At 39.8% G+C, this 24,256-nt stretch overlaps 1 protein-coding gene across 1 annotated transcript; it reads right to left on the bottom strand.

The window, feature by feature from the left end:
- Nucleotides 1-23,184: 23,184 nt before the first annotated feature.
- LOC132277373 (uncharacterized) lies at nt 23,185-23,718 on the bottom strand. The gene has a single exon (XM_059779235.1). The coding sequence runs from the start codon at nt 23,716-23,718 to the stop codon at nt 23,185-23,187; it is 534 nt and encodes a 177-aa protein (XP_059635218.1).
- Nucleotides 23,719-24,256: the final 538 nt, after the last annotated feature.

The raw sequence follows: 24,256 nt of genomic DNA on the forward strand, positions 1-24,256 counted from the left end.
CCATGGACCTAGTAGTGTTTTAGAAATTGTTTCCATATTCAAATCATGGACATAGAGTTGTTGTATGTTCACTTGGTTATATTTAGAGCATCAGATAACATTGTTGTTATATATATATTCAAGAGAGCATGTTTTCTTTATGGATTATATTGTTGTCTTGTGTAATGAGTTGCACATTTTGTATTTGACATCTTTTAATGCCATAGTAGTTATGGACTTAAAGCATGTATTGTATGTGTTTCCAAATTTGGTTGTGCGTGGTAGATTGTTGGTTATCTAGTACATACATGTTGCTATATATGTTGTTGCACAACTTGTTGGTTTTGAAAACTTGGGGATGTCGTTATTTGACTACGGCTAGGATATGGTTCTAGTACGGGGAAATGTCCCTCTATAGTCTAGTGTGCACATAGAGATGTTATTGATGGGCTAGTAACCCTAAAGTAACTATGGTATCGGTCTGATTTGGCGTGACGTCCAATTATCCACCTTGTTTGATTTAGCATTTCATTGCAAGTTGATAACTAGATGATATCGTAACTTGTTGTTTCTTAGTTGATTTCCCATTTTAAGTTCAAGATGTTAACTTTGAGAAATCATGCTTATGCGTTGTATTGGAAGTTTCAATGTTGGTTAAATTGCATCGGCATTGTGATTTGTATTTTGATGTTCAAATGTAGCTTAGGAATGATCCTATATATTCATTTGGAACATAGACGTTAGGTGGTATGACCCACTCTAGTTGCTTTCGTGTTTTAGATTTCAAGTTGATACTTTTACGAACCTACATCTTATTGCTTTGTACAACATGTTTCTATATTGTTTAAATTGCATGAATGAGGTGATTTATGCTAGAAATGATCTAAGTTAGCTTGGGATGTTCTCTGAGTCTCACCTTAACATAGCCATTAGGTGGTATGACCCTTTTGAATTGTTCCAAGTCAATGTAAAAATCTCTAAAGAAATCGAGTCTTTGCATGCTCATTCTCTACGAGTAAACTTATTTACTCACCCTGAAGTTACTGAGCTTTTGTTTAGGTACAAAGACTTGGCTCATGATGCTCATCATTCCTTAGACAACTTGTAGCTTTTAAGTTTCCATTCCATGTAATTGTTAGCATGAAACGTCATTTTGTAGCCTTATATGTCAAAACTTGTATTTGTTGTCTAAACTATCTAATGTGCACTTAAGTGCACCTTTTGACATTCTTTGGATGTGTATGTAATGAGGCCAAGGGCCAAAGACCCTTATATGACATGTATGTTGGTTTAACTTCATAGTTTGTTTTTGAACACAATTTGTAAATGACATGCCATGTGGCCTTAAGGCCATCTTTTGTTTATTTTCCTTGATTGATTAGAAATCACTCTTAAGTATGTTGCACACACACTTGCAAATGATTAGTTAAGGTATCTAGGTTCTTGAGACTTGTCTTCTAATTTCTGTTTCTGTGTTTTGGGGTTCAAAAATCCGCGCCAGGGTAGCTACTGGCGGGCCCCTGTGGGTTTGGTGGGGCCTTGGGAAAATCTCCAGCCCACTATAGGATTTGGCGGGTGCCCACAGGATTTGTGCATGGTTTGGGTGGGCGCCCGCCATGGCAGGTCCTGCTCCAAACATCTTCATTAAAAGGGTTATATCTCACTCGTTCAACTCCAAATTGGTCCATTCTTGAGTCTAAACTGACCGTGTCAAAATAAGCTTTCCAATGGTACCAATTAGAGCTTCATATTCCATTTATAACTCAAGTTATTCAAGTTTTAGTGAGGTAATGTTAGGATTTGGTTTGAACCGGAAAGGAGTTTTCTTTCCTTAACTTCAAGACTTGATATCTTTTCCGTCCGGACTCTGAATCAGGTGATTCTTGAGTCTAACTTCATTAATTTTTTGTCGTATTTCCAATGGTATGTTGTGTAGCATCCATTTCTCTATGAAATGACCATTTTGCGCCTAGGTTCATTCTTGTCTGCTTTTGAAACGTCGCTTCCGCATTTGTATTCCTTGGGTTTCGTGACCTCATTAAGGATCACATTGGTGTCCTAGAGATGTGTTGAATCTCTAGAGACCATTGTTTTATCTTTTGCTTCTGCATTCTATTTTCATCAACGGGTTTACGTTTGGTTCATTACAGGATGTACTGGCCTAAAAACTAGGGCCGTCACACCATCTCGTATATAACTTATGATTGGATCGATCCAACTCAGCTCGTACGATACAACATTTACTTGTCGAGGATCCATGCCGAGTGGTTCTTCAAAGATGGAGGGTTGAAACAGCACGTCAACTTGAATCACCCTTGCCAATGCTTTTCCAGAACTCGATGCACTACAGGCCAACCGATCGACATCCTCATTAAATTCTCTTAGCAGTTGGATGAACTTGATCTGATTAAAGCTCTTTGCTTCGCGTATAATGGCAGAACAATACACCTCAATTGTTTCATCTTTGGTACCATACTCATCAGTCACCTGCCGAATAATCAACTATGAATCATTGAAAGCAACCAAACTTTTGACCTTCAGTTGTTTGGCCAACCTCAGTCCTGCTAGCAACGCTTCATATTCTGTTTGGCACAATGTTTCTGCAATTTCATCCCAATGCCTGCCCCCATTTGATTTGAAGAGGCATAAATGAAAAGTTACCATAACGAGCCTCCAAGGTCCTCCTCCTCCATGTCTTCTACGACACATTCCAATAGGAAATCACCAACCGATTGCCCCTTTATGGCCGTTCGGGGTTCCTACGTTATATCGAACGAGCTCAGCTCTATGGCCCACTTTGCCATTCATCCAGACAGATCTGGTTTGTGTAGGATCACCCTTATGGGAAAGGTGGTAAGAACGACGATAGGATGTGATTCGAAATAGTGCCTGAGTTTTCTCTTCACATTCACCAATGACAGGATCACTCGTTCGGCTTTTAAGTAATTACTTTCTGGTTCTGCCATGGTTTATCTAACATAGAACACTTAGAACTACTTGCCTTCTTCGCACCGCACCAGAACGGCACTCGTTGAAATACTAGACACACCCAGACACATGAAAAGATTTTCACCTGGCTTTAGGGCAAATAATACCGGAGGGTTCTGCATATACTTCTTCAGTTCGGTCAGCGCCTCTCGTTGTTCGTCCCCCCAGCCTTGTCTTCTGTGGCCTTTTATCGTATCGAAGAATGGTTTGTAGGGATCTAACAAATTTGAATTGAATTGACTCAGTGCCACTATTCGCCTGGTGAGAGCTTGCACCTCCTTAATTGTTTTGGGTTCTACATTTTTAATCAGAGCTTCTGCTTGGGCGGGGCTAACTTCGATCCCTCTGTTATTGACCACGTACCCCAGGAAATACCCAGAACCCACACCAAATGAGCACTTGGTTGGGTTAAGCTTCATACCATACTTCTTCAACACTCCGAACACATCTCGCAGGTGTTGCAAATGATGGTCCATCCATTTACTTTTCACTACCATATCATCGATGTAGGCCTCCACAGTTTTGCCCATTTGGTCTTTGAAAATCTTGCTTACTAACCTTTGGTTAGTGGCTCTAACATTTTTCAGTCCGAACGGCATGACCTTATAGCAATAGCTTCCTCGCTCGGTCACAAAAGAAGTTTTTTTCTCATCGCTCATAATCATAGGGATTTGATTATAGCCTGAGTAAGCGTCTAGGAAGGTTAACCGTTCAAACCCTATAATAGCATCTACCATCTGATCAATCTTTGGCAACAGAAAACTGTCCTTTGGACAAGCTTTGTTCAAGTTTGTGAAGTCTATACAAACCCTCCATTTTCCATTCTTCTTCTGAACCACGACCACATTTGACAGCTAAGACGGGTGTAGGTGCAAATTTTTACACCCGAGCACTTAAAGAAATGAATAGAAAGGAAATGTACAAAATATTAGTGAAGTCAAAATAATTTTTGAAAAGAAGAATAATGATGGGCATTCGATGCCTCTTCATTCTCATTCAGGTTCTATTTATAAGCTTTTCTCAGAGATTTACATGGAGCCGTTTCTTGGCTTTTATTCCCAAATGTGGGTAATTACGCCTACTGATCGTGGGTACATTATTATGGCCAATGTTATGGAATTTTGGGCTTTGTTAAGACTATGCCGTCTATTCGGCTTTTATGTTAAGTGAAACTTTCTCCACTTAATTAGGCTGAACTGGTTCGTGCATATGGCTTTTTCTGTTGGGCTTCCAACTGATTATAGGCTTTTAGTTATCTTAGTTTGTTGTGGGCTGCTTTTTGCCGCCACGTGTTGTGTTGTGACTGGTGGGGTTTTTTCCCTTCACACTTTGCCCCCGATTCCTTTTATGAATTTGATTCATATAAGGAATTATAACTGCTTTCGGGAAGTGGAGAAGTTTACACAGCTATTACTGCTTATCATTACCATTTGTGTTGCTGATTTTGGGGCCTCGTGCTTATCCTTCCACTACCTGCCTCCTTTTACTTATATAATGGGTTTTTATCATTTGGGCATCTGCATCTGTGGTTTTGTTCCCGAGTTTTGGCGAGAGTCCGATTGCTGCTTCGATATCTCCTTCCATCTGCTGAGGTTAGTCTTTCTTCTCATTCCATCTTTCTTACATTATGAGTCAAGAAAGTAATGAACGAACTTGTAGTGTTCATATGTCTGATACCGAGTCGAGAACTGTGGTGGCGAGTCTGAGTGACTATGCTGAGGGTCCTATAATCCTCCCTGTAGACATTGTAGAAAGGAAGTCTTTTTCAATTTCTCAGTTGAGAAAGAAGAATCGTGTTCCTTCTGACGTTACCCTTAAGGATTACGATCATGATTTGAATTTTAGTACAGGTGAGGGTTTGGAAGAAGCCGAGATATTCTTCTCAGCTTTTGTAACGACCCGGTCATTTGCCTCCCTTTCCTTTTTCCTGAAATTTTATGAATAAATTTTTTTCGTTTAATTTTCTTTTCTGACCTCTGTTTCGTGTCGCTTAGTGTCATCTCGAGTGCTCGGAATTGGTTTCTGAGACTCTTTCATGTGAATTGACAACTTCCTTTGAGAACCGAGTCATTTTCGCATTTTCACTTTTCGGACACTATGCGTCTTTCGTCCTTTTCCCTATTTTGTCTTTTTCCCTATTCTGTCGTTTCCCTGTTTGTCACATTGTTGGCACAACCTCACTTCTCATGCTCGAAGTTGGTTTTTGACTTCATGTGCCTTCATCTTGAGTGGTTTCCTTGAAATACGTATCTTTACTTTTGCAAGAAAGTACTATGGTTGCTCCTAGTGTCCATAGGGGCGTGGATGCACAATTCTTCAGAATCTTTTTCATTTCTTGGGGTGTTTTTCATGAATATCTTTTGAAGATATTTTATTTCTGGGGTATCTAAGGAAGATATTTTCATTCTGGGGCAGTTTCGCAGTTAACCCTTCTTGTAGGGGCCATTGTGCAATTAACGAAAGTTATTACAAAATGTCTCATCTGGAGCCATGTGGGATTCATTTTCACATTTCTTCGAGTCATGGATTCTTGGAATTTCTTTCTGGTCATTTTTCTCCAGTTTCAGAGTTTTTGGACCCGCTTGCCGCCGAACTTGTTCGGGGCATAACTTTCTGCTCGGGACTCATTTTTTGACGCCGTTTCTTCCGTTGTTCATATTTTATCATTTTGAATATTTTTTGTTCATGAAGTTTTGCTATTTGAGTGCGTTTACTCAAATTCCACTTTTACGGACCCGGCGGGGCCCGTTCGGGGCACTTTTTGAGATTTCTTTAAAAGGGGGCTGAAATATTTTATTTTTCATCTTCCCCACTCTCCTTACATGACCTGAAGCAGCCATGGATGCCCATGGAGCTGCCACCTTCTCTCTCCTCCTTTGATTTACTTTTCCTAAGTGAAAAGTCTTCGGCCTTCACGGTTTTTGTTCTCCTCGACATGTTCTACCATTCCCCCTTATTAGAATTCATTTCCTACCACTTCTTGAGTTTGGGTTTGAAGTGAAGTTGTGATTTTCATGGGGCTTCCTTCGGATTCACGTAGATCGTGTTGTCCCCTTCAAAATCCTTCGATTTCGGCAGATTCAGAACACTTTTCTTCTGGTGGGGATTTGGGGTTTTCATCTCAAATTGAGGTAGGGGGTGTTATAATTTAAATTCTTACTATATTGCATGCTTGTGATGCTTATACAACTTGATTACATGCTTGGATGTAAAATCTAGAGATTTTATTATTTATTTTTCTTGTGAAGGATTTAATTTTCCCGGTTGTCCATAGCTTTGTTTAATCACGTGGCATGATAGAATATTACCCCTTGATATGTATATTGACATATATTAAATCTAGATTATTTGGACAAGTACTGAAGATTTTATTTAATATTTATCTTGAATAAAATATTAAATCCTGTGGCCTTATCTAGCTTTAAATCAACATGTGATAGTACATTATAATAGGCCATAGCATGCTCTTCAACATAGATTAATTTGAGAGTAATCGGAGAAGTTTTGAAAACTAGTAATATTTAATTAATTAAATTAATTAAATTGCTCCGAGTATACTATTCACTCCATTGGAATTCTGACTTGAAATTCTTGATGTGCATGGCATATAGTTTCATATATATTAAATCTAGAATATTTGATTAGGTTTTGAAACCTTTCATTTATTATTTTTCTTGTATTAAAGTTTAATACTCAAGGCCGTAACTTGCATGAAATGTACTTGTATTGTGTTCTTAAATTAAGTTATGACATGTTGTATAACATATGTTAAATTGAGGTCATTTGGAGGACTTTCAAAATCTAGAGATTTTAATTAAATGAAATAATTAAAATCCATTTAATGGTTCTATGCATTTGATTAAGTTTCTAACCTTGTATTCATGATTTCCTTTATAAGTTCCTTTACGTGTATTACATTGAGCATAATCGGATAAGTTTGAAAATTATATTTATTCATTTCCTTTGTATGGAACTTAACTCATATGGTTGTGTCATGTATGAAATGAACTTGAAACTTGACATTGAATTTGGCCTTGACATGATTCTTGACATAACCTATTCGTAGAACATTTGGACTTGTCACATAACCTTGATAATTTAATCCCTTAAGTAGATTAAATTTCATTTTATGTCTCCCTCGAGTTAATCATGCCTTGATATCATGTATCTAGACTTCTTGTATCTTGGTTTCATTAATGTGCTTAATGAACATGCTCATTTGTTTCGGAATGGTTTATTCACACATGTGTTGTTTAATATACAATTGAATCATGTATCTTATACTTATGGTATATTTGCTTCGATGGATTCTATGTGCTATTTATCTTGGCTGTGGTCTATATAAATGCACACATTGATTTCTTGACATTTCACATGCTATCATAGTTAAGAACTTAGGGCATGACTTGTGTGTTCCAAAATCTTAGTTGTGTATGATATGTGGTTAATGCATTTCTAGTATTTTGATACAATCTTGACTTGCACAACTTACTGATTTTGGAACTTGGGATATCAATTAAGAATTGACATGGCTAGGACTTGGTTCTAGTACGGGGGAATGTCCCTTTACAACTATAGTGCGCACTAGGGGAAAGGTACCCATGGGTTAGTAGCCCTAAAGTGATCTCAAGAGTACGGTTTTAATCCGGGCGATATCCAAGTTTCCACATTGGTTGATTTCACTTTTTAAATTTCAAGTTGCTATTCCTTGAAGATTTAAACTTGTCGTGTATGTGAAATGGTCCAATCTTGTCTCATTGCATAGATTTTATGCTTCATTCGTGATTTAACTCCTTAAATTTCAAGTGTTGTATTCCTTGATGATTTAAGACTCTTTTCGTGTTATGTGGAGTATTCTATCCTTGTTTAAATGCATAGACACTATGTCTTGTTCTTGATTTCATGTATAACTTTTTTTGTGTTTCATGGAATATTCCATCCTTGTTTAGTTGCATATATATTGTGCCATGTCATTGATTTCTTGTGTTACTTCCATCGTGTACATTAGAATGCTCTAATTTTGTTAATTGCATAGATATTATGCTTTGTTCTTGATTTCATATATCACTCCCAATCATGTTAATTGCATTTGATAATGTGATCCTTGTATTCTAGCATCCTTCTTATTATGTTCTTGGATTATCCTAACTCTGACTTGTTTCATATATGTATATATATCATAATTCTTGTTGCTTGTACTCTATGGTAGCTTAGGATGATCCCTGAGTCTAATCTTTAACATAGACGTTAGATTGCATGATCTCTTTTGAACTATATCATGTTAGTCCTAAAAATCTCTAAAGAAATCGAGTTGATGCATGCTCATACCCTACGAATAAACTTGTTAGTGTTGTTTATTCACCCCGAAGTTACTGGGTGTTTTACAGGTAAAGAAGCTTTGTTATGGGATACACAACTCTCTTAGACATGCTAGAAGTTTTGAAGTATTTTTGATGACATTGAATATGCAAATGTTAGCATATCATGTTTGATTTTATTTATTTTGACAAAGCTTGTATCTTTTGATTCTATATATGTAATTTGTACCTAAGTACATTCTTTACAATGTATTTGATATGTATGAGATGAGGCCGGAGGCCATTGACATGTATATTGAATTCTATGTATGTTTTAACTTTATGAAATATTATGAAAACATTGAAAAATGCCAAGTCATTGTCTCACCATGGTTGCATCGGGTGTGGGAATTCCATTTTCATTCTTTCATAGGGTCTCATAAATCATGTTTGAAGTGTGGCCAAGGGCTAAATGGTTAATTTGAAACAATTTTATAATTCTAAGTTTCAAGATTTCCTTTTCATGTGCATTTTCTCCTCTTTTGGCCGTCGGGGGGTCGGATTTTGCATCGGCCATTTTTGAGAGCCACTAACCATTCCCACGCGCTTAAAAACACTAAATACACTTGCGTGCACATTCGTTTCAACCTAGAAATGCATTTAGGGCCAAATGCATACTTGATGCAAAGTTGTATTTTTTGAGTTTTTGACCCTTTACTAAACTAGGGGCATTTTGGGCATCTTATAGTGTGTTTTTTTCATTTTTTTCCATATACCGGGTAGAAAACTCGATTTCGGGAAGGGTTTCTTTTTTGTGTTTTTGCAGAAAATGTCATCTTCATGCCCATTTCTGCTCTCAGTTCTGGACAGTAGAACTTCCTTTTAGCTTCAGCAGCTTTTTTGGACCCTCTTGACCTATGCTGTTCAAGGGGCATTTTAGGGACTTTACAACATTTTTTTTTTTTGTTTCCTTCCACATACCTGGGTAGAGAACGTGATTTTAAGGGGGGTTTCTTCTTTGTGTTTTTCCAGAAAAACTCGTTTAGGGATATGTTTTTAGCCTTAGTTCTGAAAAAAAAATTCAAATGGTGCTTGCTATCAAAATAGTATTCTTGCCCAGATTTTTGAACCCGGAAAGTTGATATTTTTTTGAAACTTTGAGGCTTCATATCTTCTTCGTCCCGACTCCAAATCAAGTGATTTTTGAGTCTAAGTTTATTAGTTTTTGCTGGTCTATACAACGATATAAACAGTTGCATCCAATTCAATCTGAAAAGACCATTTTACCCCTTGTCAAATACCCTTGCCGCATTGATTTTAAACCCAAAAGTTGTTTTTTTTTAAAACTTTGACGTTTCATATCTTCTTCATCCGGACTCCGAATCAAGTGATTCTTGAGTCTAGATTAATTAATTTTTTCTTGTATATCTAATGGTATGATTAGTTGCATCTAGTTTTGTCTAAAAAGACCATTTTACTCCTTGTAAAGTACCCTTGCCACACTAATTTTTAACCCGGAAAGTTTGATTTTTATGAAACTTTGGAGTTTCATATCTTCTTCATCCAGACTCCGAATCAAGTGATTCTTGGGTCTAATTTGATTAATTTTTTGCTGTCTTTCTAGTGGTGTGCTCGGTAGCACCCAATTTTATATTTTCAGAAATGACTATTTTGCCCTTGGGGGCCTATTCGGTCTTTTTCTGATCATTCGTTTCCATATCAGTTCTTATGGAGTTCCACGACCTCATGGAAGGTCACTTTGACTTCTTAGAGTCTTATTTTCTGATTTTCCTTTCGCATTCGGATCCGTTATCGGGTCAATCTTCGGTTCATCATAAGACGCACTGGCTTGAAAAACCAAGGCCGTCACAGCTTTACATTTTCCTGCCTTTCAATTCCCCCTTAATCCTTTTTACCTTCAGGTTTTGTCGGTGTTAAATCTAGTCCCTCTTCAAGTTAACCCTAATTTCTTTCGTATTCTCTCCTGTCTTCTTGCTTTGAACAGGATTTGAGGTTTGACCTTGAATCTTGCCGATCTTCTATTTTCTTACTCACTTAATAGATTGAAAGGCGGAGAGGGTAGATTCCACCTTCATTCTAGACCAGGTAGGACTCTTTTCTCGTACCATAATACTTTTAACAAGGAGTGGAAAGACAAAATTGTTAAGGTTAGAGGTTGCTGTCTTAATCAGCAATGGAACTTCCTCCTTCAAAACCTCGTACGACTAAGAAAGAGAGGGAGGTAGTTGTTAAGTCGTTGCAAGAAAGAAAGAACCTCCTTGTTGAGGCGAGTAAGCTTTCCTTTTCTCAAAAGCAAAAAGGGGTCCAGTCAAGGACTAAGCGTCCCTTAGCGAAGGATGATTCTCTTTCAAAGCGCCCAAGGCTTATGGCAGGGGCTTTTGGAGGTAAAAGTGCCCTAATTCCTAGCGCTGCTGATGTTGCTGGGCATGATTTTATGGGGTCCACTGAAAAATGGTTCCCTAAAATGATGAAGGCTGATAGGTCCCCTATCACCATCAGTGACTCTGGAGCTGAAGACCCAAAGACATTGATGGGTTTAGCCAGGGGGATGTTGTGATACCTCCCGACTCCGAGACATGGGTTGATCAGGCCTAAACCCAAACCCGAGGGAATACCAAACAATTAATATTTAAATGAACACAGATTTCAAAATGAAATAAGAAATAAATAATTAATAGCTGAAAGAATTCTAAAATATAATCCTTTGAAATTAAATACTCAAAATCTAATAATCCCAAAACCATCAAAAATAAATATAAATAATAATCTGCCAATCTAAAACCTCCAAGATAACAACTCAGGAATCCATCCAGTGGACCCCCAATAAAATTCCAAACTGAAGCGAAAATAACTAAAAGAAATCCAATACTAACTCATGAAAAGAGATCATACATCGTCGGAAGAATGAGTGACCGTCTCTGCTCAGCACAGACAAGCTCTAAGCCCGAAACTGACAAACACCTGAACAAAATAGAAGTGGGTTAGGCCAACGAACAAGTTCTATCCTACTACAATCCAAACAGAGACTCGATACGCATGTACATCCTAAACAACTCAACAATAGCTATATAATCTGTAGATATGTATATATCCACACTACGGGACTCTCACTAGACTATGAAGAGGGTCTCAACATGAATAGAAGGTATCATGCAAAATGCACCTGAGTGGACATGGGTACCTAAGCCTAACAGGGTATACCTCAACCAACATAGCCAGCTACGCATCCTACTACATATACACTCCCTAACCGTCGACTCTGAGACTCAAGCTCATCTCGCGGTACCATAAATATATATTTAAAAAGACTATCCTATCCATCCATAAGTTTTCCAGTTAGCCGTTCAGTTGCACTGACTTATATATAAGTAGGATTTTATTTTACAATCCGTTCCCTTATTCCAGATTAGGTAGGACTTAGTGTTTTGAGCTAATCCATCCTTAGTATGCTATCATCCCATACCGATGCATACAATTCAAACATCCAGTAGTTGATAATATAGACAGTGAGTATAACAGTCAACCAAACCATAAATCTAACAATTGATAGTAAAAATATTAAATATAAACATCAATTGTTCCGTACTAATCATGATAAAATTTTGCAAATTAACAGGCTTATTCGATACCACTCCGCAAGGTCCAATAATTGATAATACATATCATACATGTAAACATCAATTAATTCCAAGTAAGCATACTAGAATATATAAATTCACATGCTTATTTTATACCAATCGAGTAATTAATGAAATAAATGGTTAAATTATAAACATCAATTAATCCTTAGCAAGCATTATACAGATTTAAACATGCTCATTCCTACCACTGATACATGACTAGCGTCGTATAACCATCCACAAAAAACTGCTAAATTAAACATAAGCAATAAAAATTCTCCATATCCAACAATAGTATACCAATTTGTTTTAAAAATTTATATGCTGTTTCCGCTATAAGCACTAGGTGATTTATTACACATTAACCAACCTTTGGAAGTTTTAATATGGCCTTTAGACATTACTAAAAACCTCCATTATAACTCCTACCTGAATCTGAAAACTTCAAAATCCAAGCACCATAGCCAAACAAGTCACTAAAAAGCTAAAAAAAATTAAAAATTCAAGGGAACCGCCTCCCTAGTTCATGGAGCCGGCTCCCCACAAGGGGGAGCCGCCTCCAAGGCCCCTAGATATGGCTCCCTCCTTGAGGGAGCTTGCTCTTTGCTTAGGGGAGCCTGCTTCCTTCAAAAGGGAGCCGGCTCTCCTCCCGTTTCACTCATCTGTTTCTCCTTCGGCAACTTCCAATCCTACTGTCCTCCATTGTCGAGGTTCCTAGATGTCTGAACTAGGTTCCAGAGTGTCCCAAAAATTGTTTAAATTCATTATATGTTAAACCACATCAATTAAAACATGTACTATACAATAAAAGTTTAAAATAGAACAAATATCAATTCATGAGCATATACTGTTTTAATCAAGTCTATCATGCAACCCAAATTAATTTTAGTTTAATTACTCCTGGAATTGTGTTAGGCATGTAAAGAACACGAGTCAAAGGGAGAAAGTTAAGAATAGAACTTGTAGACTTAATAGATATACTTATAAGCAAAACTAAACCTAGGTCCAATTATATTAAGAAACGGAGAACTAAGTCGGCTAACTCTAAATTCATAAAAGAAAAACCCTAAACTATATGACATATAATTATAAACAAAGTAAATCTACTTAAGCATATATGTAACTAAAACAAATAAATCAAAGAGCAATTAAATAAAACAATTACTAATTAATTAAAAGAAATAAACAATTAAACAATTAATTAAAACAAATAAACAATTAACAATTAATTAAAACAAATAAACAATTAACAATTAATTAAAACAAATAAACAATTAAACAATTAACAGAACCAATTAACAATTAAGTAAATAAACAAATAATCAACTAAAAATGCTAAAAAAAAAAAAAAAGAAAAAAAAAAAAAAAATACCAAGAAAACAAAAATGAAAATGCCGAGACTATCCTTTTTAAAATTAGGGTTATTACAGATGTGGCCTCCTAGAGATGAAATTTTACAATAGCAAAAGAGTGTTGACGATCTATTGTCTATTTCTCCCAAGTCCATAATGGAGGTAATTCTTCCTAATTGTTCTTCTTCTTTTTTACTTAGGTTTGTTTTTTGACAATTCTCTTTTGTTTTTGTACAGAGCTCTTTCTTGATATTCGCTCTCATGAAGAAGCTGTCAGCTCATTCCCTTCAGACGAACCAGTCTGCTATCCTTCAAAAAAGGGTAAGTGTTTTGGAGGCTTCCCTTGCCGAGGAGAAGAGAAAGAAGGTCCAGTAGCTTAAGTCTATTGAGTACTTTGAGAAGAGAGCTAAGGAACTTGAGCACAAAGTGGCTGAGCTCGACTTACAGCTTGGGAAGGTGAACTTTCTTATCCAAAACTGCAAGGATGGGGATTTAGAGATGTTTAACTGTTTTTCCCAAATTGTGAATCTTCACTACGCCAAAGGCTTGAGGCTTGGTTTTGCTCAGGGGCAGCTTCCTTCTGAGGAGAGAAATTATGGTGATGCCGATGAGCATGATACCGAACAAGGGCTCTCGATTGTTGGTGAATATGCCGAGCCCTCGACTGGCCCTAGAGAGATTGAATTTGCTGCTCTACTAAAGGGTGAGGTGGTCGTTGAGGTTCTGCCTCCTCTCCAATATCCTTTGGGCTCTTAGGGGTTACTTGCTTTGTCACTTGATGCCCTTTCCTCTACTCCGGCAAGGGTAGAGTTGGTTGATGCTTTTACATAAAGGTTTAATGCGGAAGGTGGAGCTGAGCCTGAGAGTGACCCTGTGAAACTCCTCATTTTCATTTTTTTTTTTTTTTTTTTTTTTTTTTTTTTTTTTTTTTGAGGTGTTGGGTATGCTCTGCCTCTTTTGTAGAAACCCCCCCAACTTTGGAGAACATAGAACTTTCTTTTAGCAATTTCTGGGATCACTTTTGCTTATGTTCTTACTTGTGATTTGATCTCGATGCTTTTATCTATTTCGCGATCAGTTCTTGTGGCCGCGTGGCTTTTTGCATTTGATTATTTTTCTGATTAATTCTGATTAGGCGTTAGGCTCTTAGGGCCTTTGCCTATTTTACGATCGGTTCTTGGGCCGTTCAGCTTTAAGACTGGTTAGGCATTAGGCTCTTGGGTCCTTTGCCTATTCTGCGATCGGCTCTTGGGGCCGTTCGGCTTTAAGCCCGTTTAGGCATTACGCTCTTGGGGCTTTCACCTATTTTGCGATCAACTCTTGGGGCCGTTCGGCTTTTTAGTACTTGAGCAATTTCACTGGTCAAGCCCGTTTGAGCTTTGGGCTCTTGGGGCCTTTGCCTATTTTGTGATCGGCTCTTGGGGCCGTTCGGCTTTTTAGGACTTAAATAGTTTCACTAGTCAAGCCCGTTCGAATGTTAGGCTCTTGGTGCCTTTGCCTATTTTGCGATCGGCTCTTGGGGCCGTTCAGCTTTTTTAGGACTTGAGCAGTTTCACTGGTCAAGCATGTTAGGGCGTTAGGCTCTTGGGGCCTTCGCCTATTTTGCCATCGGTTCCTGGGGCCGTTCGGCTTTTTAAGACTTGAGCAGTTTCACTGGTCAAGCCCGTTCGAGCATTAGGCTCTTGGGGCCTTCACCTATTTTACGATTGGCTCTTAAGGCCGTTCGGCTTTTTTAGGACTTGAGTAGTTTCACTGGTCAAGCCCGTTCGGGCGTTAGGCTCTTGGGGCCTTCGCCTATTTTGCGATCGACTCTTGGAGCCGTTCGGGCATTAAGCTCTTGGGGCCTTTGCCTATTTGTAGGTCCGACTAAAGTGTTTTGACACGGGTCGGCCCCTTTTAATTGGGCCTTTGTGGTCAAAATGGGTGTCGGATTTTTTTTATAAGGGCGTTCTCCCAATGGTGCTAAGATCGAACGATTTTGTTTTATAGAAAACACAATTTCTGTTTAAAGTGAGGTATCGACTTGAAAAGAAGCAATCTATCCCAAAAGAAAGCGAGGAAGGCTCTGAATTACGGACCCTTCGATAATGGGCTGTGACTATCCATGGGTCTCATAATTCAAGGCTTCCGCCCGCTGATTGTATACCCACTAGGTCATTCTTTAATAATAAAGGATTTTTTTCCTTTTTTGTCAATGTGGGACCTCGATTTCTAGAAACAAGAAAATATCTTTTCATTTGAAAAGTGTGGGGAGTGTATGAAGACCTCTGACAATGGGGCACTTCAATGTCATAAATGGGATCCCATTGTCAATGGGTCCCACACACTGATAAGTAGATAAGTGAATATCCTTATAAGAAAAGGATAAGGCTCTACTTGTTAAGCAATGTGGGACATCGTTTCTTGCGGGTGAAGATGTTTTACTTTTTCGTGAAAGATTTTTTTAAAAAAAGTGTGAAGTGGAGACCCCTGATGGTGGGTTCCTTTATGGACTCCACTATTTTAATTTGGTGCTTATTTTATTTTAAATAACAACTTAAAGTCTTGTTTATATCCGATGTGGGACTTTCGAAAAAGACAAGCAGCAGCTTTATTTATTCTGAAGTAAAGTACTAGAAAGCATTGTACAATTGCTTTATTGAAAGTACCTTTTTCAAATTCATTGCATTCCTTGATTTGGCTATTTCTGTGCCATCCAGGTGTTGGAGTCTGTAAGCTCCTTTTCCAACCACGTCTGAGATTCGGTATGGGCCTTCCCAGTTGGGTTTCAATTTGCCGACATACTTTCCGATTTCAAGAGTAGCAAGTCTCCCAGATTAAAACTTCTTCTTCTGACTCTTTTGTTGTAGCTGATTGCTATCCTTTGTTGATAGGCTACTAGTCAAATGGCAGCCACTTCTCTTTTCTCTTCCAAGAGATCCAGATTGTGCTCCAGAAGTTGATTATTTGATCTTCATTCCCAATTCAAACTCTAGATGGTGGGTGCCATTACTTCGGTGGGTATCACGGCTTCGGTTCCGTAAGCTAGAGAGTATGGAGTCTCGCCAGTGGGGCATCTCGGACTGGTTCTCTATGCCCACAGGACATTTGGCAATTCGTCCAACCATTTTCCTTTCTTATCTTTGAGCTTCTTTTTTATGCAGGCAAAGATCATTCTGTTAGTTATTTTTGCCAGCCCATTGCCTTATGGATGATACACGACTGATACCTTTTGATTAATCCTGCATTTATTAAAGAATTGCTGAGTGCTTCGATTATCCAGGTTCGGTTCATTATCCATGATGATGGATCTTGGGACTCCAAATCTACATATCAGATTGTTCCAAATGAACTTTTTCACTTAGACGTTGGTTATGCTTGCGTATGCTTCTGCTTCCACCTATTTAGTGAAATAGTCAGTGGCTAATAGGATATACTTCTTTTATGATGCAGCCACTGGCAGAGTTCTTACTACGTCCATCCCCCATTGGGTGAATGGCCACGGGCTGCTCATGATGTGTATCTCTTCTAGGGGCTCATGGATAATGGGGGGCATACCTTTGGCATTTTTCACATCTTCGGGAATATTCCTCTGCTTCCCTTGCCATGTAGGGCCAGAAGTAACCTTAAGTTAGGGCTTTATGAGCTAACGACCTTCCTCCTGAATTGTTCCCACATTCGCCTTCGTGTAGTCGCTTTAACACTTCCTTAGACTCCGTAGGGGTTAGGCATTTGAGATAAGGTCTAGAATGCGATCTTCTGAAGAGTTGTCCTCCTATTAATGAATATTTGGCAATTTTTAGTCTTAGCTGTTGGGCTGCTTCCTTGGACTCAGGGAGTTCCCCTCTTGCAAGGTATGCCTGTACGGGATCTATCTAGCTTGCTTACTATGGTATAATGAATACCTGCTCTCATCTTACAATGCTTGGTGTACTTAGGACATCAATGGGGATGACTCAAGTCAATGACTCGTCCGCCATGGACGTTGCGCCGACCAATCGATTGGCTATTGGGTTTTCTTACCTCGAGATTTGTTGAAACTTGACCGAGTCCAAGAATTTTGCTAACTTTTTAACTTCTTCCCGGTACGCACACATTTTATTTTCTTTGGGTACATACTCTCCTATCACCTGCTTGATGATGAGCTGTGAGTCACTATAAACCCTAAGGTGTCTTACTTGGAGTTCCTTATCCAGTCTAAGCCCTGCCAGCAGTGCCTCATACTCTACATCATTGTTCGTAGCTGAGAATTCTAGCCGGATTAACTGCTGGAACTTGGTCCCCTTGGGAGTTCTTACTTCCAACCCTACCCCAGCTCCGTTCTCGTTGTAAGAACCATCAACATATAACTCACAGCACGGGTTTTCGATGACTTGTTGTTCTTATTCTGGATCAGCATCCAAGAAAAAATCTATAACCACTTACCCCTTCTTCGCGGTGCGTAGTTCGTACCGAATGTTGAAGGAACTTAGCTCGATTGCCCATTTGGTGATCCAACTCGATAGATCTGGCTTACTGAAAATTGCTCTGATCGGAAGCGTCATGGGGACTATTATCCGATGAGCCTCGAAGTAATGCCGAAGCTTTCTTTTAGCTTAGACTAAGGCAAGGATAATTTTTTTCTACCGTCGAGTACCTTCTTTCTGCGTCAGTCATGACACAGCTGGAGTAAAAGTCCGAGTGCTACTTTTTTCCCACTTCTCTTATTAGAGCCGAATTGGTTACTGACTGAGATATTGCCAAATAGAGATACAATGGTTCTTTGTGAGAGCTTCTTTTTGTTCTGCCCCTTAAATTTCTCCTTTTTCTTGTCTTAATTGCATCAAAGAACGGCTTACATTTGTCATATAATCTGGATGTAAAATGGCTGAGGGCCACTACCCTTCCGGTGAGGACTTGAACTTCTTTCACGGTTCGGGGCGCCTTGCTCTGTAAGAGTTTTGCCAACTGGGTAGGACTTGCCTCTATTCCCCTCTTGTTTACTAGGTGACCGAGGAACTGGCCTAAGGATACTCCAAATAAACACTTTACTTGATTTAACATCATTTTACTGTTTCTAAGAGTATCAAACACATCTTGCAAGTGTTACCGATGATCCCTCTTGCTCTTGCTTTTGATAACCATATCGTCTATGTAAGCTTCAACTATTCGGCCGATCTGCTTTTTGAACATCTTGCTGATTATCCGCTGATAAGTAGCCCCCTTGTTTTTCAACCCGAAAGTCATGACCCTATAACAGTACATCCCTCATTCGATAATGAAAGAAGTCTTCTCTTCATCCGAAGGGTTCATTAGGATCTGATTGTAACCTGAATAAGCATCAAGAAAAGTTAATTTTTTATACCCGGTCGTAGCATCTACCATCTGAATGATTTTGGGAAGCGGGAAATTATCCTTCAGGCAAGCTTTGTTTAGATTGGTGAAGTCGATGCATACCCTACATTTGTCATTCTTCTTTTGGACGGCCACTACATTTGACAGCCATTGGGGATACTGGACTTCTCTGATAAACCCTGCTTTTAAAAGTCGGTTGGCCTCTTCAGCAATGATTTTCCTTCTTTCGGGGGCAAATCTTCTCTGCTTCTGCTTCACTAGGTGATGACTCGGGTCCACGTTTAGGCTATGACAGGTTATCCGAGGGTCAATTCCTGGCTTATCCCAGTGATTCCAAGCAAAGATGTTGGCATTTTACCTTAAAATCTCTATCAGCTCCTCCTTCTCCTGGGCTGATTAGAGTGTCCCTATGAAGGTTAGCTTATAGTCATCCCCCGCGACTATCTGCATGGCTTCTAGGGGTTCTTCAGTCAGGCACTCCTCTTCTGGTTCCTCCCTTTCCTTAGGAGAGGAAGAGCCCTATAATTGCTATTTTAGTGTTTGTTTGCCCTTATCATTTGGGCAAACTATTGTACGACAGCATTCCTTTGCTGTTACTTGATCCCCCCAAATATCGATAACTTGTTTACCATTCGGACCAACGTACCTCATAACTTTATGTAAAGTTGATGGGACTCCTTCTATGCAGTGGATCCACCCTCGGCCCATTAACAAATTATAGGTTGGATGAATATCCACCACCACAAAATTCTCCTTCAGGGATCTTTTGGCCGCAGTGACTGATAGTGTGATTACACCTATGGGCTCCACTCTTCTGCCGTCTAGGGCAAATTTGATCTATGGCCAGCTTTAACTAGTCGAAAGTCTACCTTGTTATAATGTTTGTACTACTGCCTGGGTCGATCAGTACTCATCTGACCAAGCAATTGGCTACTAGCAGGCTGATCACTAATGGGTCTTCGTGTAGGTGCTGTACCCTTTTGAGATCTTCCTCTTGAAAAGAAACCTATGTTGGGTTAAGTTTGCAGCCTACAGCATTGATCTTACCAATCTTTCGTAACTTATGGTCTTGTTTGAGCTATATCTTGTAAGAATTCTCTGGTTGTTCATCCTCCTTTGGACAACCATGAATTGTATTGATCACTCAGATAGGATGATTTTCTGTCGCAGCTTTTGGAGTTACCCAAGTTCAATCATGCTGCCTCTGCTGTCCTGGGTTAATTAAATAGTCTGTCAATTCACCTTTGGCAATTAACTCCTCCACTTGCCTTCTCAACCTCCTGCAATCATTGGTTAAATGGCTAAAATCACTATGAAACACACAGTGTTTACTTTGGTCCCTCTGCTCCATTGGTTTTCAGATTGGAGGTGGGATTTAGAAGATGTTTCTCACCTTAATCTCTTGGTACAGTCTAGCCAACAATACTTTGAGTGGTGTGACCCTTTCGGCTGTTCAAGATTTCTTCTCGGGGGCTCTTCCTTCGATGCTCGAAGGTTCTCGATGGACTCTTGATGTGCTCGGTCGTTCTTTGGATTTGCTCTCTATAGTGATCAGAGTTGCCCTTTGCTGCCTGGTTACTTCATTTTCCTCGAGTCTGATATAGTTTTGTGCTCATAAATTCAACTCGGACATGTTAGTTGGAGTTTTCTTTACCAGAGAGGAGTGAAAACGTGAGCCTTGCACCATGGCTATTCTAAATGCCTCTATGGCCGTATCTTGGTTGCAATCTAGGATGCCGGAGGACTCTATATTAAATTGAGTGAGGAAGGCTTGCAAGCTCTCCCCCTTTATCTGTCGGATTGTGAAAAGATAGGCGATGGTTTTTTTCTATTTCTTGTTTCCGCAATACTAGGCTAGAAATGCCACGTACAATGATTCGAAGTTTGAAATTGACTTCCATGGGTGGTTTTTGAACCAATCCAGGACCACCGCTGTCAGACTGGGTGGGAATATTTTGCACATGAATAGATCATTGTGTGCCTCTAGTGTCATTTCCTGAGTGTAATGATTTTGATGCTGGAGAGGATCTCCAGTTCCATTGAATTTGATGAACTTTGGCATCACGAATTTCCTGGGCCTCATAACTCGTTCTATCTCATTGGTAAAAGGAGTCTTCACTATTGACACAGTGAATTCCCTTGCCATGTCCTTAGGTGTTTGGGCCTTCAGCCCCTTAATTTGTTCATCCATTTCCTTTCGGAGCCTTGCGATAAAGTCGCTTCCTGAGGAGGGTTGATCAACCACTGGGATCCGCACTTCCTTCCTGCCTGAACCAGTATCGTCTGATGGGTGTACCCTAGTAGTTTGGGGTTCTCCCATGCTTGAGTTTCCAATGATATAGGATTGGCTTGCTGTATTGTTGGCGTCTTCCAATGTTTCATTGGGTTGTTGCAACGGGACCCTCTGCTGGAGAAGAGGGTTATTGGGGATTACGGGGCCTGGCTCTAGAGGAGGATTTTCGTTCGGTTGTTTAGGCGGTAAGTCGATTGGGCGCCGTTCGGGTGGTAAGTCAATCGGGCGCCATTCGGGCGGTGGATTGATCGAGCACCATTTGGGCGGTAGGTCAATCGAGTGATCATTTCGTCGAGCGTTTCTCTAAAGTCTTTTGTTTTCCTCGCGCAAGGTATTGATTTGCACTACGTTAGCTTCCTGAGCTTGTCTTAGTGCATTGATCTATTCAGCACTGGCTTCATTGGCTTGTCGAAGGACGTCAAGTTGCACTTGCATCTCTTCACGTATTTTCTGCATGGCTTCCCGTTGTTGCGGCTATGCGATGTCTGATCCTGTTGGCATTCTGGATTAGTGCCACTCGTAAGTAGTAGAAAAATGGATTTTTGTATCGAATTCCCACAGACGACGCCAAAGTGTAGGTGCAAATTTTTACACCCGAGCACTTAAAGAAATGAATAGAAAATAAATGTACAAAATATTAGTGAAATCAAAATAATTTTTAAAAAGAAGAATAATGATGGGAATTCGATGCCTCTTCATTCTCATTTAGGCTCTATTTATAAGCTTTTCTTAGAGATTTACATGGAGCAGTTTCTTAGCTTTTATTCTCAAACATGGGTAATTATGCCTACTGATCGTGCATACATTATTATGGCTAACGTTATGGAAATTTAGGTTTTGTTAAGACTGGGTTATCCAATCGAATTTTATGTTAAATGAAACTTTCTTCACTTAATTGGGCAGAACTGGTTCACGCATATGGCTTCTTCTGTGGGCCCCTGACTGATTGTGGGCTTCTAGTTATCTTAGTTTGGTTATGGGCTACTTTTTGCCGCCACGTGGTGCGTTGTGACTGGTGGGGTTTTTTCCCTCCACAACGGGTACTGAACCTCTCTGATGAACCCTGCCTCTAGTAGCCTGTCAACTTCATCAGCTATGATTTGATTGTGTATGGGATGAACCTCCTCTGCTTTTGTCTTACTAGCTTAACATTTGGATCCACATTGATGGAATGGTAAGATACAGGAGGGTCAATTCCTGGTATATCCGAATGACTCCAAGCAAACACATCTGCGTTTTGAGACAAGAAATCAACCAGCTGCTATTTCTCTTCCAACCCTACTCTTGTAGTTCTGTCTGGCCTCAAAGAGTCAATCTGCACATCAATAAAGGGTTCTTCAGTAAGAGCCAAAGGCTCACTTTCCTCCCCATCTCCCTGGGTGGAGGCTTCTGTGATTGCTATTTTGGGTTACTAGACCGAGCTGGAGCTTTTCCCTTCCCGGCCGCTTTTAAAGTTATAGGATAACACTCCTTGGCTATGACCTAGTCCCCATGAATGTTAATCACCCTGCTCCCATCTGGGCTTAAACACCTCATCACCTAATGTAGAGTCGATGGGACACCTTTAACCCTATGGATCCATCCTATTCCCATCAACAGATTATAGGACGGGTGGATCTCAATGACCACAAACTTTCAATTAAATCTCTTTCAGTAGCTCGTACTGGCAATTCGATCATGCCAATAGGTTCCACCCGCTTTCCATTAAATCCTAGCAGCGGGTTTCCTGGAGGTTTAAGTTTCGTTGGCTCAATCTCGAGCCAGTCAAATTTTACCCTTGCCATGACGTTCCCACTGCTCCCTGGATCTATTAAAACACTTCGAACCAAGTATTCTACCATTGTCAAACTAATGACAAAGAGATCTCCATGAGGAATCTGGACTCGCAACAGGTCTGTTCTATTGAACCTTATCTGAACTGGATCGTTTTGTTCTTGAAAAAAACACATTCGGAGCAGCTCTTATGTCCCTTCGGTCAGTTCAGGTCGACAATGAATTGCATTTATTATCCGAACTGGGTGAGCGTTTTGGTAGTTCAGCTTCTGAGCTCTTTTCACCTGCTCTACCGGTTAGTTCTACTCCACTACTAGCCCTTGGATGTATCTAGCGAACTCCCTCTTTGCTATTAGCATTTCCACTTGCCTCCTCAAGTTCCTACATTTGTTAGTATGATGGCCAAAATCACTAGGAAAAGCACAATATTTAGATTGATCCCTTTGCTCAAGGGGCTGTCTGATTGGTAGGGGAGGATGGAACTTATCTTCGTTTTCTTGATACAGTCTCGCTAGGATGACCTTGAGTGGAGTGACTGACTCGTCCTCTCAAGCCCTCTTTTCTGCTTTCCAGGAGGTCGGATGCTGTGGTACGGTTTGCTTTTGCCTGATTTTCTCTTTGGTCTTCACCTCTGTTACGACCATGGATGTTTTTCTTGTGTTGGTGGCTTCTTCTTCTTCTAAATGCACGAAACCATCAGCTCTTTCATTCAGCTCGCCCATGGTTTTCGGCGTATTTACCATCAAATTTGTGTGGAATAGAGTCTCTCTGGTCATGGCCAATTTGAATGCCTGAACTGCCGTGAACGGATGACACTCTATCACCATACTCTTCACTAAGTTAAATCTGGTGAGGAAAACCAGGAAACATTCACCTTCTAACTGCTTCATTGTGAACAAACTCAAAATATCTTTGGTTGGACACTCGTTTCCATAGTACTGGCTAACGAATCTATCGCATAAGTTTCGGAAGCTTTCCATAGAGCCATTCGCCAAGTTTTTGAACCAGTTGAGCGCCGGTCCAGTTAGGCTTGTTGGAAAGACCTTGCACATCAGGGGATTATTCTCTACATTTAGAGCCATTTTTAATTGAATATAATAGACATGCTCGATCGGATCACTCATTCTGTCGAACAAAGTGAAAACTAGCATGGAGAACTTTCTTGGATTTGGAGCATTCAAGATCGCATCCGAAAATGGTGAATCGACAGTCAGAGCTGACGAATGGAGGGCTTCATTTTCCTATGGGAGTACCTTGTGCTCTGTAGATCTCTTATCTGAACTTCTGTAGTCGTACGTTTCCATTGATGGACGGTGGATCGGATTGAACGACCTTTCCTCTGTCAATTCTCTTTGCCATAATGTCGCAGCCTTGTTGTAACCAAACTCCATCGTTTCCTCTCGCCTAAGCTGTTCTTGATACAGATTGAACGCCATGGCTTCTTCTCGCCTGATCCTCTCGTGGTGCAGATCAATCTCTATAGCCTCTTCTCGCCTGATCCGCTCGCGATGTAGATCCAAATGAATAGATCCTTCTCGATCTTCCATATGATGGACACTTGGTAGTAAATCCTTTGGCTTGATCTCATCGCGGTGAAGATCTAGGCGAACACCTCCTTCT

This window comes from Cornus florida, unplaced genomic scaffold, assembly GCF_030987335.1.
Source record: "Cornus florida cultivar Cherokee Brave unplaced genomic scaffold, ASM3098733v1 CherokeeBrave_3.0.0_Hap2_Chr10, whole genome shotgun sequence".
NCBI classification, from domain to species: domain Eukaryota; kingdom Viridiplantae; phylum Streptophyta; class Magnoliopsida; order Cornales; family Cornaceae; genus Cornus; species Cornus florida.

Bases quoted from the DNA above. Each gene is read 5' to 3' on its own strand.
- LOC132277373 (XM_059779235.1), bottom strand. From the start codon at position 23,718: ATGGCTCTAAATGTAGAGAATAATCCCCTGATGTGCAAGGTCTTTCCA.